Raw genomic sequence first — 14,238 nt, forward strand, 5'->3', positions numbered from 1 at the left:
ACCAATAGTGACTCTGATGTAATATGTCGTAATATCCACCCAGGCTAATGGCCTGCCTCTCATTGTACAAGATGTGAAGGAAGCATGAGCACAAGAAATTTTCCTTTGATTCTGTTTATCTCTTTAAAAGGTTTTTATATCTATATATATCTCTTTTATATCTCCATCATAAAGTAAATATTTTGTTATTCATTGTTATGAAAGTCTTGTTGTGAAGCAATGCAAAATGTTTATCTGTTCTATTAATGAATTAAAACTATATAAAATAACAGCCACAGAGTTTGATTTGCTGGATTAAAGAGATCTAAATTTGGGATATTGCAGCTCACGCTTTGGAAGATACTTTGGAATTGGGATATATTAGAATAAATAAAGTGTTGTCGATATCCCCCAATACAAATATCATTGGATCCTGTATGAATATAACCTCCATTACTCATTCTAACAAATTACCTATGTCCATCTGTTTGCCTATTCATATTTATCTCTCCACCTTTGTCTTGATTTATGAACCCCTACTTTCCAGGCTTTCCTTTGTAACAAATTATACATTACCAAAATACATTTCTTTAAATCTCCCTTCACATTGTTCTGAATTAACAACCCTTTCAAATTTTGTTTGGGACTAAAGGGACTTTGTTAGCAATAACACAAGGACAGCAATGGAAAATTCATCAGACAATAGCAAATTCAAAATGTTTTTTTTATTAAACTATTAACAACATAACATTCCTTACTTAACCCCACCATGCGCAAATGCGTGTGTGTGTATGTAATTAAAGTCCCACTCTGAAGAGTCAATCTTTAAAAGTTCAGCATCATTTTAGTCTTGCTTGAAGGTATTAAATTCTCCATTCAGAAATAATTATAAAGCGCTGTTAAACATTATATCTTCAAGCCTTTTTTTTACTCACAATGTAGCTAATTTCTTTGACGATGGATTCACAAACACAAACATGGGTTAAACAAAGTGGCTACTTTCTTCCATGATGAAGTCACAAACCAAACAACTATTAAACGAACTGGCCAAAAGCAAAATAGACATAGTAGAATTCTGTCCTCTTTTCCAAAGAGACAGCAGAGTGGTCTTCTTCAAAAGCCACTGATTCTGTGTAACCCTTTTTCCAGGAATACCAAAACACAACCAATTTTGATTAGTGTAACTCAACCCTGTCTTGCACAAGGTTTCAACCCTGTGTGTCACAGGGTTTTGACTTCTGTAAACTCCAAGCTGAACTGACCTCTTTGTCTCTCATTTTGATATTTCTCATGTCACATTGTATGTGACATCAATTCTGTCTTTGAAGGTCATAAAGTCTTTTGACACAAAAGTGCTACAAAGCATTGAAATCCACCTATGTCTCTGAGAAGTCCGCTTTCCTCAGAATTAAAATGGCCATGCATTTATACAGGTGCTTCTGAACTAACACCTATTGTTTCCAATACCACAAGAACGATTATACATTCCATCTTCTTGACTCTAACTATAATCAACATCCATTTTCATCTCAAACTGCCTTGTCTTCTATCTCAAAGAACCATGTGTGTTTAAAATCCTGATGTGTTGTCTTTGTTCCCCTATAACTATCCACACTTAACCATTAAGAATGCAGATGCAACATTTTAACTATAATTTACTTTACTAAGATATTTTTATATGAGAAATGTAGTTTAATATTAAAAGGTTAACACAACTCCATTACAATATCAATGACTCCACCTGTCTTTGCTGTATTAAAACATCTTGCTGGATTTGTAGGTTTTTTAATATTGTATAGTTCAGAAGTAATTATGAAGCAAATGTGAACCATCAAGTTAAGTTGTTGCTTAAAAGTAATAACAAAGTATTTGTTAACATTCAAGTGGGTCCTTTTTCAAGCTCACAAATCCAGTTAAGCCATTTTCCAAGAGATATCTTCTTACCCCAGTGCCCACAGGATCTTGACTCCTGTGTGTGCCCACGGGGTCTTGACTCCTGTGTGTGCCCACGGGGTCTTGACTCCTGTGTGTGCCCACGGGGTCTTGACTCCTGTGTGTGCCCACGGGGTCTTGACTCCTGTGTGTGCCCACGGGGTCTTGACTCCTGTGTGTGCCCACGGGGTCTTGACTCCTGTGTGTGCCCACGGGGTCTTGACTCCTGTGTGTGCCCACGGGGTCTTGACTCCTGTGTGTGCCCACGGGGTCTTGACTCCTGTGTGTGCCCACGGGGTCTTGACTCCTGTGTGTGCCCACGGGGTCTTGACTCCTGTGTGTGCCCACGGGGTCTTGACTCCTGTGTGTGCCCACGGGGTCTTGACTCCTGTGTGTGCCCACGGGGTCTTGACTCCTGTGTGTGCCCACGGGGTCTTGACTCCTGTGTGTGCCCACGGGGTCTTGACTCCTGTGTGTGCCCACGGGGTCTTGACTCCTGTGTGTGCCCACGGGGTCTTGACTCCTGTGTGTGCCCACGGGGTCTTGACTCCTGTGTGTGCCCACGGGGTCTTGACTCCTGTGTGTGCCCACGGGGTCTTGACTCCTGTGTGTGGCCACGGGGTCTTGACTCCTGTGTGTGGCCACGGGGTCTTGACTCCTGTGTGTGGCCACGGGGTCTTGACTCCTGTGTGTGGCCACGGGGTCTTGACTCCTGTGTGTGGCCACGGGGTCTTGACTCCTGTGTGTGGCCACGGGGTCTTGACTCCTGTGTGTGGCCACGGGGTCTTGACTCCTGTGTGTGGCCACGGGGTCTTGACTCCTGTGTGTGGCCACGGGGTCTTGACTCCTGTGTGTGGCCACGGGGTCTTGACTCCTGTGTGTGGCCACGGGGTCTTGACTCCTGTGTGTGGCCACGGGGTCTTGACTCCTGTGTGTGGCCATGGGGTCTTGACCTGAGTTGATTCAAAATATCTGAATTTGCCAATATATTTCTCAAAATTTTGTAACATTACATCTCAATTCTAGGAAGCCACGTGACCATGTAGTAGAATCTTTTACATTTGTCAACTCGTTTCTTGGAAATCGTGTGACCCTCATACCTCTGGCTTGTGGATATCGTGACTCCCAAAGATTACCTCACTAGTATATTGTATAGATGTCAGTAACCCTATATCAGCCCACAATTTCCTCACCAGAAATACTTAACTCCATAATTTATTTTATAAAGACATTTTTATAAAAATATAGTTTAGCATTAATATTAACACAGATCTATTAGAAGTATATTACAGAGGTACAAGGGGATGAGACACAGATGCTTTATTTGGTATAGATCCAGGACATGAAATTCAATTGCTGTCATTGGGTGGCATGGTTCACAAAATTTTATTATAGCACCAATGACCCAGGTTTGAATCCAATCCCACTTGTAATGAGTCTGTATGTTGCCACCATCCCCCCCCCCCCCCACCCAGCCCCATGATAGGTCAGTTAATTGGGCAGCATGGGTTTCATGGGTGGAGAGCCTTAAACCGTACTACATTGTTAATGTTTATGAATATATATCAGTCACTAACATTATTGGAGAACATCCATTTCACCTCCACTTCCTGCTGCCTTGGAAAAGCAACCAACATATTAAAAGACTCACCCATCTCCAGACACACTCCCTTTTCCCTCCTCCCCATGGAGAAGATTCACCAGTGTGTGATCACACACACCACCAGATTCAAGGAGTTTCTTTCTCACGTTATCAGACTCTTGAATGATCCTCATAGTTGTAAAATAATGCTGCTTTCACCTTGGACTGAAAGATCTGTGCCTGTAACTGCACTCCTGCACTGTGACTCATTTGCTGGATTATGCACAGGATGTCTAGCTCAACTGCTCCAAAACAAACTTCCTCATTACACTTTTGTGCATGTGACAATAAACTTGAACCTAAAAACAAATTGCAAATTGACAACAATAACAAGACCAGTCACTCCTGGTGTTTGAGTGATTCCCACTCTACAAACTTTATGTGTGAACTCGCTGGTGTTTCACCAGGCTGTTAGACCGGGTGAATTGGCAGATGAATAGCCTCTTCTCGGAGTGGATCCGCTGGTGAGTCAGTAAGTTGGAGGTCTGGGTGAACCCCTTGCCGCACTTGGAGCAGATAAACGGCCTCTCTCCGGTGTGAACCCGTTGGTGGATGAGCAGGCCATGGGACCGGGCAAACCCCTTTCCGCAATTGGGGCAGACAAATGGCTTCTCCCCAGTGTGAACTCGCTGGTGGGTCAGCAGCTCAGAGGATTGTGTGAAGCTCTTCCCACACTCAGAGCAGGTGAATGGCCTCTCCCCGGTGTGGACCCGCTGGTGGGTCAGCAGCTCAGAGGTCTGGGTGAAGCCTTTCCCACAATCGGGACAGGTGAATGGCCTCTCTCTGGTGTGGACCCTCTGGTGACTCCGCAAGTGGGTGGACTGGGTGAAGTCCATCCCGCACTCGGTGCAGACAAATGGCCTCTCCCCCGTGTGGACCCGCTGGTGACTCCGCAGGTGGGAGGACTGGGTGAAGCCCTTGCCACACTCGGAGCAGGTGAACGGCCTCTCTCCAGTGTGGAACCGCCGGTGCCTCAGCAGGTGGGAGACCTGGGTGAAGCCCTTCCCACACTCGGAGCAGGTGAAAGGCCTATCCCCGGTGTGGACCCGCTGGTGGGTCAGCAAATTGCAGGACAGAGTGAAGCCCTTCCCGCACTCGGGGCAGGTGAAGGGCCTCTCCTTGGTGTGGACCCGCTGGTGGGTCTGCAAGTGGGAGGACTGGGTGAAGTCCTTGCCGCACTCGGAGCAGGTGAATGGCTTCTCCCTAGTGTGGAATCGCTGGTGTCTCAACAGGTTGCAGGACTGGGTGAAGCCCATCCCGCAATCCGGGCAAATGAATGGCCTCTCCCCGGTGTGGACCCGCTGGTGAGTTAGCAGGCGGGAGGACCGGGCAAACCCCTTTCCGCACTTGGGGCAGACAAATGTCCTCTCTTCAGTGTGTACCTGCTGGTGGGTCAGCAAGTGGTAGGACTGGATGAAGCCCTTCCCGCACTTGGAGCAGGTGAAGGGCCTCTCCCCGGTGTGGACCCGCCGGTGCATCATTAACTCACTCGACGTTTTAAAGTTCTTCCCGCAGTCGGAGCACTGAAACGAGTTCATCGCTGTGGGGACGAGAAAATGTGACCAGGGCGGTCCTGTCCCAGAGGCTCACAGCGCCTGCTCAGCACGATGGAGGCTCCGGAGAGCCGGGTAGCCGATTGAATTGAGACTCAGGACCGGACCCAGGGAGAAGCGTCCTCGAGCCGATGTTGCAAGCCCTCGAACCGCGGGAGCCCTCCGTTCCTGGAACCGGCGCTGAGTCGCCTTCGCTCCCCGATAAGCGCTTTCCCTGCGTTTCTGGTGCTCCAGCACGTTCAAAGAAATGACTACAGGGCGGAGTCCCGGAAGCAGACCGCACTTCCGCCTCCTTGCCCCGCGATTGGTCAGCGCGATTCCCGGATAGAACAAACCAATAGGAACGCAGAAGAGGCGGGAGCAGGAACCCGCTTGTCCGCATTAATGGTGGCACTGCTCGGACACTTTTATCGCCCCCTTTGCAACCGGAGTTTCGGTGCTTTTGGGGGGGGGGTGCCTGCGGGGGGGGGGGGTGCCTGCGGGGGGGGGGGTGCCTGCGGGGGGGGGGGGGTGGTGCCTGCCGGGGGGGGGGGTGGTGCCTGCCGGGGGGGGGGGGTGGTGCCTGCCGGGGGGGGGGTGGTGCCTGCGGGGGGGGGGGTGCCTGCGGGGGGGGGGTGCCTGCGGGGGGGGGGGGGGGGTGTCTCCGTATCTGTCTCGGTGCCCAGGGTGGGTTTGCATTCAAGGTGAGACGGAGCACAACGTCTAAAAATACTCGTTAAAAAATTACCACCCAAATAACACCCAACCCCTCCCAGTCCCCAACCAACAAAACTGCAATGCCCCCAAATATACCTTGATACCCAAACGCTATATTTCACACATATCCACCCTCCCCGTCTCTGTACTCCGCTCGGCTACACTCCTATCTCTGTAACCCACCACTCCCAGTCCCCTACACCCATCCCCGAGTATATAATCCCTTACAATCCTCTCCAGCCCCTCGATGTCTCTGTCATCCCCTCTTGTCCAGTACACCCCTCTCTTATCTCTTAAGGCTTTGCAGTCCCCTAGACTCCTCTCCCCTCATCTTTTACATGCCTCCCAGACTCTGTAACCCCCCCCCCCTCCAATCCCCTGTCTCTATAACTACATGCACTTCACCCCTCCCTGTCTCTGAAACTCCCTCAGGTCCCTTGGCCTCTACTTGACTGAAATCTCCTCCACTCCCCTAGACCCATCCCTGTCTTTGTAACTCCCTCATCCCTAAACCCCTCCCTGTTTCTGTAAACCCCTCCTGTTCCCTACACTCCTGTATCTTGAGGTGGGAAAGTAGAAATGATGACAACAGCATCCTCCTTAATGTACCATCCCTCCTCATCATATCTTCCCCCTCCCTCCTCACTGTCCCCTCCCTCCTCACTGTCCCCTCCCTCCTCACTGTCCCCTCCCTCCTCACTGTCCCCTCCCACCTAGTTATCCCTCCTCTCCTTGCCATCTCTACCACTCCTTCCTCACTCCCTATCCTGCCCCTTTCTCTGACCAGAGCTTCTTCCCTAACTCATCAAGGTGAGTAGTGAGCTGAATCCCTCCTGAGCCATCCCCAATTGGAACATGCTGACTCCTTTCATCTCTATCCCTACTGGAGAGTGAGGTAGATGGTCCCTTCACCCGGCTCGGACTCAGATCCTCGGGAACTCTTACCTTCCCCACCCATTTCCCTGAGAGGAACACTTTCCTCTTTCTGATGCCTTACCTATTCCCCAACTACAGGTCAGCAGTCTTCCCTGGGTGGAGTTAGTCCAGATGGTCTTCATCTGACAAATTGATTCCTTTGCCTTTGAAACAGGAGTACAAGGGAACACTCTCCCCTTCCCCAGTTGGAGTTAGTCCATGTACTCTGCATCTGACACCTTCTTTAATTTTTCTTTTTTAATCTTTTTATTAATTTCCCACAAAAAAAAATGTTTGACTGGAACATAAAACATGACAATAAACTTGAACGTGAAAGCAAATTGCTTAAATTACCTCAAGACTCCAGACCCTCCTGGTCTTTGAGTGAGTGATGTTTAAATATTTCACACTGCAAAATTTATGTGTGAACTTACTGGTGTTTCACCAGGCTGTTCAACTGGAAAAACTCCTTCCTGCATTCAGAGCAGGTGAATGGCCTCTCCCTGCTGTGGACCCACTGGTGAATCAGCAGGTTGGAGACCTGGGTGAATCCCTTCCCACATGGGGCAAAATAAATGACCTCTCCCTGCTGTGGACCCACTGGTGAGTCAGAGGACAACACAGATTCAGCAGGTAGGCACAGGTAATGGCAAATTTTAGATATATATTGTTCCTCTTGTTATAAACAGTGGGGATAGCAGCCAAGGCAAGAAAATGCTCCTCTTGCAGAATGTGGGTCGACGGAAGCCAGCAGGATCCCTGGTGACTAACAGTGAGAAGTGCATCTCGCTACAGCTCCTGACAAGCCAAATAAAGGGATTGGAGCTGCAATTGGATGAACTCCGGATCATTTCAGTGGTAAAGAGGGTGATAGACAGGAGTTGCAGGGACACTATCACACACTAGGAGGCAGGAGGAGGATAGATGGGTGTAATGGATCTGTGTTAATATTAATATTTGGATTAATGTTCAGCTATGGTGCTCTGAGGAGCTGAAGTAAATCATTGCCACCACACTGATTGTCATTAACAACTTTTTATTCAAATTCAGTGCATCTCTTTAAGGGCAGCCCAGGGCGCGTGCAGGAAGGGATGCTGGAGTCAAGAAGAAACCCCTGATGACACCATCTCTTATTGGCTGCCCTGCCACATGGCGATACAAGTGGGGCTGGTTCGCCATTAGGCTGTGTGTCGCCATAAAGCTTTATTTCTTATAATTGTCTCAGGTAGTGTAGTGGGCTTGGAACAGGGTGACACACACACAGACAATACATTCAGAAGTGAGGGCATCTTTCAGTCAAGAGATCTGAAAGGCAGAGTCATGAAGGGCACATGGTTTCCAAGAAACTGGAGCTGGTAACTTAAAGCTTCGAGCAAATGATCTCATGATTTCCAAGAATTTAGACTGATCTCCTTGATGATGTAATGTCACATGACATCAGAGAACTATCTACTGAAGGTAGAGAGACATTTTTATCAAAAGAAGACTGAACACACAAGGCTGAAGAGACTGAAGAAACACACGAACTCCTGGAAAGACAGGACTTGTATTATCCTTATAGAGGAGATACACAACATTAGTGGCTTTTAAATAAGTAAGAGCCTTCCAACTGCTCTTTAAGAAAAGAGAGGCAGCCAAATGTGCCCAGAAGAATAGTCAATCCTGCTTAACAAATAACTCATCGTGAAGATCTCAGTTCTACCACCCTAACAAGAAAGGGGGGAAACTTGAGAAAACACTCATGAAGAATATCTCTCTGAAAGACGGCTCATCAAGAAACTGGAGTTTAAGGAGAACTGAAAATATAATGTTTAAAAGTGCTTCATGGTTACTTCTGAACTGCGATTTAAAAGGTTCCTGAAGTGAACAACATGTTTGAAACTTGACTAAAAAAAATTGACTTTTTTCCAGAATCACGCTTAAATTGAAATGGTTTTGGACTTTAACACACACACACACACATTAACATTTGTTCATAGTGGGGTTAAATTTAGAGTTAGGTTTAGTGATAAGTAAGAAATGTTATGTTATTAATAACTCAACAAAAACTATTATTTTAAAGTTACCATCGTCTGGCTTCAATAATTCAGTGTTGTAAGTATTGGTAAATGAGGAGTCGTGAGTTCGCTCCTTGCTCGTCTTCATTTTTGGACAAAGTAAAAATAAATTAAACAATTGCATGTATGTTTGGTGAATCTCCCATTGCTGTTTGTTTGTTAGTAATAAGATTTTATAACTTCGCAACAGTCAAGAAAAGGAAACAAGCAGCCAATGCACAGTACCCATGGCTGTGTCCTTTGTTGCAAACCGCGTGAAACGAGCAGCAATAGGCAATGAGGCAGACAGTGTTTAATTTTAAAACACTAATTTAAGGTTTAACTCTTAAACTATAGTCGTAACTTTTAAACTATCCTAATACTAAATCAATCCCGAGAGAGAAAGAGAAAAAACGCGAGCGAAAGTGGTGCCCAAAATTAATGATGAACTGATGGGAAGACTCCAGTTTGGCTGCTACAGACTACAATTCTTGCATTGCCTTTGAGGAAATGTCCATTCACACAGGCTGTGGTTAGCTTGCCCCATTTGTAGCCAAGTTTGAATTGGGCAGCCTCCACGACACTTCCAAGACCCTGGCACCCGTCTATCCAAGTAAATGAAGCATTCGCTCCAAGTGGCCTCCACTGTTAGTCACAATCAAAATGAGGCCTCTTGCTTCCCAAAAAGACCCTCCTGGCACAGGTCAATCCACCGAAAAAGCTCAGTCATGCTTTGCTCCGAGTTCCACAAAAATGACTGATCACAAGAGCTGGTTCAAAACCTGTTTTCTCTCCAGCATCAGAATGGTTCTCACCTTGCAAGCATCACAGTCTCTTTGCAAATATATCGAATCTGGAACAGAATGCGACAAACCATCCCTCACTTCTTCCAATGCAACAAATTATCACTGGGCTGCAACTTATTTTGTGCTTGGTGCTTGTGTGAAATGTTAACTGTGACCATTCAGTCCTTCCTGTCTATACTATCCCTTACAGTGATAATCCAATTTTACTAAAATGGGAGCTTGTAATACCCTCAATAACAAGTATACCATTTTGGATACTGTTGGGGGTGACCTACTGCTGTCAAGCCATGGCCATCAGATCTCTGATATGGAGCCCAGTCCTGTGGCAAAGAAGGAAGGTGAGCTGCAGTGTTTGGGAATTCCACAGTGAGTTGGACACATAAGAGATTTTGTTGAAGATAGAGTATCCCAGATGGTATGTTGCCTCCCTGTCTCTGTCACCCACTACAGTCCCCTACATCCCTCCCTGCCTCTATAACCCCCTCTGGTCTCCTTAACAACACACTGTCGCTGTAACCCTCTCCTCTCCAAAACATGTCTCCCTTTCTCATTTACCCCTTCTGGACCCTCACACCTCTAACTCTAACCCCCTCCACTACCCTACACCTATCCCTGTCTTTGTAGCCCCCTTGGAGCCCCAATATTTCTCCCTGTATCTGTAACCGACTACGGTCTGCTACACCCCACCCTGTCTCTGTAACCCCCTCTGGCCCCCTACACCATCTCTGTATCACCCCCTCCAGTCCCCTTCTCCCATCACTGCAACACCCTCAGGTCCCCTACATCTCTCCCTGAAACCCTCTATTGTCCTCTAGAACCCTCCCTGTTTCTATAATCCCCTCAGCTCCCCTACACCCTTCACTGTCACAGTAACACCCTCCAGTCCCCAACACCCCTTCCTGTCTCTGTAACCCCCTCCAGTGCCCTAAACAAATACTTCACAAAACAGGTCTCATATAAAATGCAAGAGCTCTGCTCAAACCAGACACTCTGGGTCCAGTGCCTTTGTAAAGACAATGGAAACTGAATATATAACTCCATGATGAAAGCAGAACAAGGTTTTAAAAAGATAAAGCATTATTGCATCATCATTATGACAATGAACATAAAATCGCAAGGGCCCACATAGACAAGATTCCTTCTTGGTCAGCAATCAAATCAGAGGATGCAAAGGCTTTACAAGCACACGCATTCTTTCTGAGAGGATGTTGTAATGCAATGGGAAATAGTGTATATTCGTAAGAGCTGAATTTGCTTGCTAATTTGTTGATTATTATAAACAAATTGCCTTACAAGATGAAGGATTTATGGGGAACCAAAGTTGCAGACCTTGAGATCCTTCCCAGAAGGGATGCCATTCTTGAGGATGTTGTAGAATTTTTAGAGTGGCATGAACATGTTCACACTGTACCAGTATTTGGAAATATTAAGGAAAAAAAGGGTTTATATCAGAAATGTATAGTCTGTTGCGAGAGAAGATGAATAAACCTGGTGTTTTTAGAATAAAACATAAATGGGAGAAGGAGTTAGAACTTATTATTTTGGAAGAAGATTGGTTGAAGATGTGTAAAAATGCAGTAACTAGGTTGATTAATGTGAGATATAATTTAGTTAATTATATTTTTTTTTACATCAGTTATATTTGACACCGGAGAAGTTGAAAAGATATGGTTTTAGGGATTTTGGTGCAGAATACAAAAAGTGACTTTCTTATATTCTGTTTGGTCATGTGAAAAGGTGCAAAATTTTTGGTTAAAAGACAATTTTTAGAACATTTATATAATATTCAGTTATTATTTGATCCATTATTATTTTTATTAGAATTTATGATGGTCTTAAAGGGATTGAAATTGTATAAATTTCAAATTGTTTTTATTCGTTTGGCCTTAGCTGTAGCAAGAAAATGTATAGCAGTAACACGGAAGGATGATGTAGAGATAAATATTCAAAGATGGCATAACGAATTGAAATCATGTATCTATTTAGAAAAAAGTAACAGTTTACATAATAATTCTTTTTTTACTAAAATGTGGGATTCATGTTTAAAATGTATGGGTCTTATTATATGTTAATTAACATATGTAAATTAATTTATATATATGTAATATTGAGGCACTTTTTATTTTTGTAGAAGGCTCCATTATTATGTAGAAGTAGGGGTAGTTTGGGTTTTTTTAGGGGATGGGGTATGGGTTGTTTATTAATTTACTAATTTATGATTTTGTATTTTACTAATTTTTTTGTATTATTTTTGTATTTTTTAAAAACTACAAATAAAGTTTTCAAAAAATAGTTCCTAAAGATATTTTTAAAAAGTCTAAGTCATTGTTTCTACAGAAACCAAAGGGAAGAACCTTTTTTACTGCTGTGTCAGATCCAAGCACAAGAAAGACCAGGTGTGGCGGCATGTAATCCACGCGGTGGGGCAGCCGGCCTAAATGGCACCGTCGGGGGTTTCCCCTTCTTCTCAGCACAGGGCTCAGAAGCCCGTGCTGGGGGACCACATGACGCCCAGGTGATGTCAGCGCCCCCCAGCACGGTTCTCAGCCAGGTCCGGGCTGGGAGTACAAGTCCAGCCCAGCAGCCTGCAATAAGTCAGTTCTACTCACTGAGCTCAACCCGTCCGGTTGTGTGTTCTTTCAGTAGCCATGTAGCTGCCGCTACAAAGTAAACAAAGAAGAAAGATCAGACTGTTTAGGAAAGATGTTTATATTGTAAATATAAGCATGCTTTAGAAAGATGTTCACGACTGGAGAAAAAGTTGCATGACAAGAAATTAACATTTTTAAAGAAGAATGGAATATGTTTTGGTTGCTTGTGTAAAGGAAACATCAGCAAAACCTGTAATAAGTGACACAGTTGTGATATATGCAGTTTAAAGTATCCCATGTTACTGCTGAATTTGTCGAGAAAATTCAAGATAAATTTTTACTTTGGAATATTTCCAATGTCGCGTTGGACATGATAGCCGAGGGTTATGCAGAAAAGGTATTAGAAGATATCTTGGAGCATAAAGATGGTAAAAAAAATGGTATTACCTCATCATGGAGTTATTAAAAAATCTATAAAAGAAACTTGGTGTAATATTTGATTGTGAACCATCATTTCAAGGAGTTTCAATGAATTCTCAACTTCTACAAGGTCCAGATTTAACTAGTATTTAAATATGTGTTCTGATAAGATTTTTTAAAGAGCCTCTTGTAATTGCTGCAGATATTGAAGCAATATTTCATCAAGTAAAAGTACTATCAGAAGATTGTGATTTTTTTTTACTACTGTTATGGTGGCCTAATGGAGATTACAGTAAAGACATGATTGAATACAGAATGACAGTTCATCTATTTGCAGCAATTTTGTCACTGAGTTGTACACCCTATCCTGTCACTGTAACCCCCCTCCCAATCTCAATAATCCCCCTCCAGACACCAAGATCCCTCCATATCTCTGTAACCCCCTCCAGTCCACTCCATCCTTCCCCGTCTCTGTAACCCCACTCCGGTCCCCTACACCCCTCCCCATCTCTGTAACCCACTCCGGTCCCCTCCACGTCTCTGTAACCCCCTCCATATCTCTGTAACCCATTCCAGTCCCCTTCACTCCTTCCCGCCTCTGTAACCCCCCCCCCTCCTGGCCCCTACACCTCCCACCTCTGTAACTCTCCCTCCTGTCCCCTCCCCATCCCTGTAACCCACTCGGGTCCCCTCCACATCTCTGTAACCCCCTCCGGTCCCCTCCACTCCTCCCCGTCCCTGTAGCCCCCTCTGGTCACCTCCACCCCTCCCCGTCTCTGTAGCCCCCTCCGGTCACCTCCACCCCTCCCCATCTCTGTAGCCCCCTCCGATCCCTTCCACCCCTCCCCGACTCTGTAACCCCACTTCCAATCCCTTCCCCGTCTTTGTTACGCCCACTCCGGTCCCCTCCACCCCTCCCCATCTCTATAATGCCCTCCGGTCCCTTCCACATTTCTGTAACACCCTCTGGTCCCCTCCACATCTCTGTAACCCCCTCCGGTCCCCTCCACATCTCTGTAACCCCCTCCGGTCCCCTCCACATCTCTGTAACTCCTCCGGTCCCCTCCACATCTCTGTAACCCCCTCCGGTCCCCTGCACCCATCTCTGTAACCCCCTCCGGTCCCCTGCACCCATCTCTATAACCCCCTCCGTTCCCCTCCATATCTCTGTAACACTCCAGTCCCCTACGCCCCCCCCCGCCTCTGTAACCCCCTCCAGACCCCTCCCCATCTCTGTAACCCCCTCCGGTCCCCTCCCCATCTCTGTAACCCCCTCCGGTCCCCTCCCCATCTCTGTAACCCCCTCCGGTCCCCTCCCCATCTCTGTAACCCCCTCCGGTCCCCTCCCCATCTCTGTAACCCCCTCCGGTCCCCTCCACCCCTCATGTCTCTGTAACCCCCTCCACCCCTCCCTGTCTCTGTTACCCTCACCGGATTCACTCACTCCCCTCTTGCCCCTCAGGGATAACGGGATCGGCCACGGAAATTTCAATGGCGTTTACCTGTTATTCTCCTCCCCCGGAGCCCGCTCATTTCCAAAGACCGCACTGAGACCACCCTCCACCCACCTCACAGCAGCCCCGTCCTGGGCCGGGCCATGTTCACTCCTGCGGCGCTCACCTCTAACCCTCAGGTCCGGCCACCCGCACCCTTCGCGAAATGAGAGTT

General features: G+C 46.3%; 1 protein-coding gene and 1 long non-coding RNA gene across 2 annotated transcripts; both read right to left on the reverse strand.

Annotated features, from left to right (window-relative positions):
* Positions 1-3,380: 3,380 nt before the first annotated feature.
* LOC138758199 (zinc finger protein 235-like) lies at positions 3,381-5,353 on the reverse strand. Its single transcript, XM_069926794.1, has one exon. It carries the CDS (start codon positions 5,089-5,091, stop codon positions 3,931-3,933), a length of 1,161 nt encoding a protein of 386 aa, XP_069782895.1. The 5' UTR covers positions 5,092-5,353; the 3' UTR covers positions 3,381-3,930.
* A 6,546-nt stretch (positions 5,354-11,899) lies between these two features.
* On the reverse strand, positions 11,900-14,165 carry LOC138756399 (uncharacterized). The gene is made up of 2 exons (XR_011353048.1): positions 14,073-14,165; positions 11,900-12,219 (listed from the first exon to the last, which is right to left on the reverse strand). It is a non-coding gene; the product is annotated as an uncharacterized lncRNA (long non-coding RNA).
* Positions 14,166-14,238: the final 73 nt, after the last annotated feature.

This window comes from Narcine bancroftii, chromosome 3 (genome assembly GCF_036971445.1).
Source record: "Narcine bancroftii isolate sNarBan1 chromosome 3, sNarBan1.hap1, whole genome shotgun sequence".
Classification (NCBI taxonomy): domain Eukaryota; kingdom Metazoa; phylum Chordata; class Chondrichthyes; order Torpediniformes; family Narcinidae; genus Narcine; species Narcine bancroftii.

Coding starts and splice junctions, on each gene's coding strand:
- LOC138758199 (XM_069926794.1), bottom strand. CDS start 5,091: ATGAACTCGTTTCAGTGCTCCGACTGCGGGAAGAACTTTAAAACGTCG.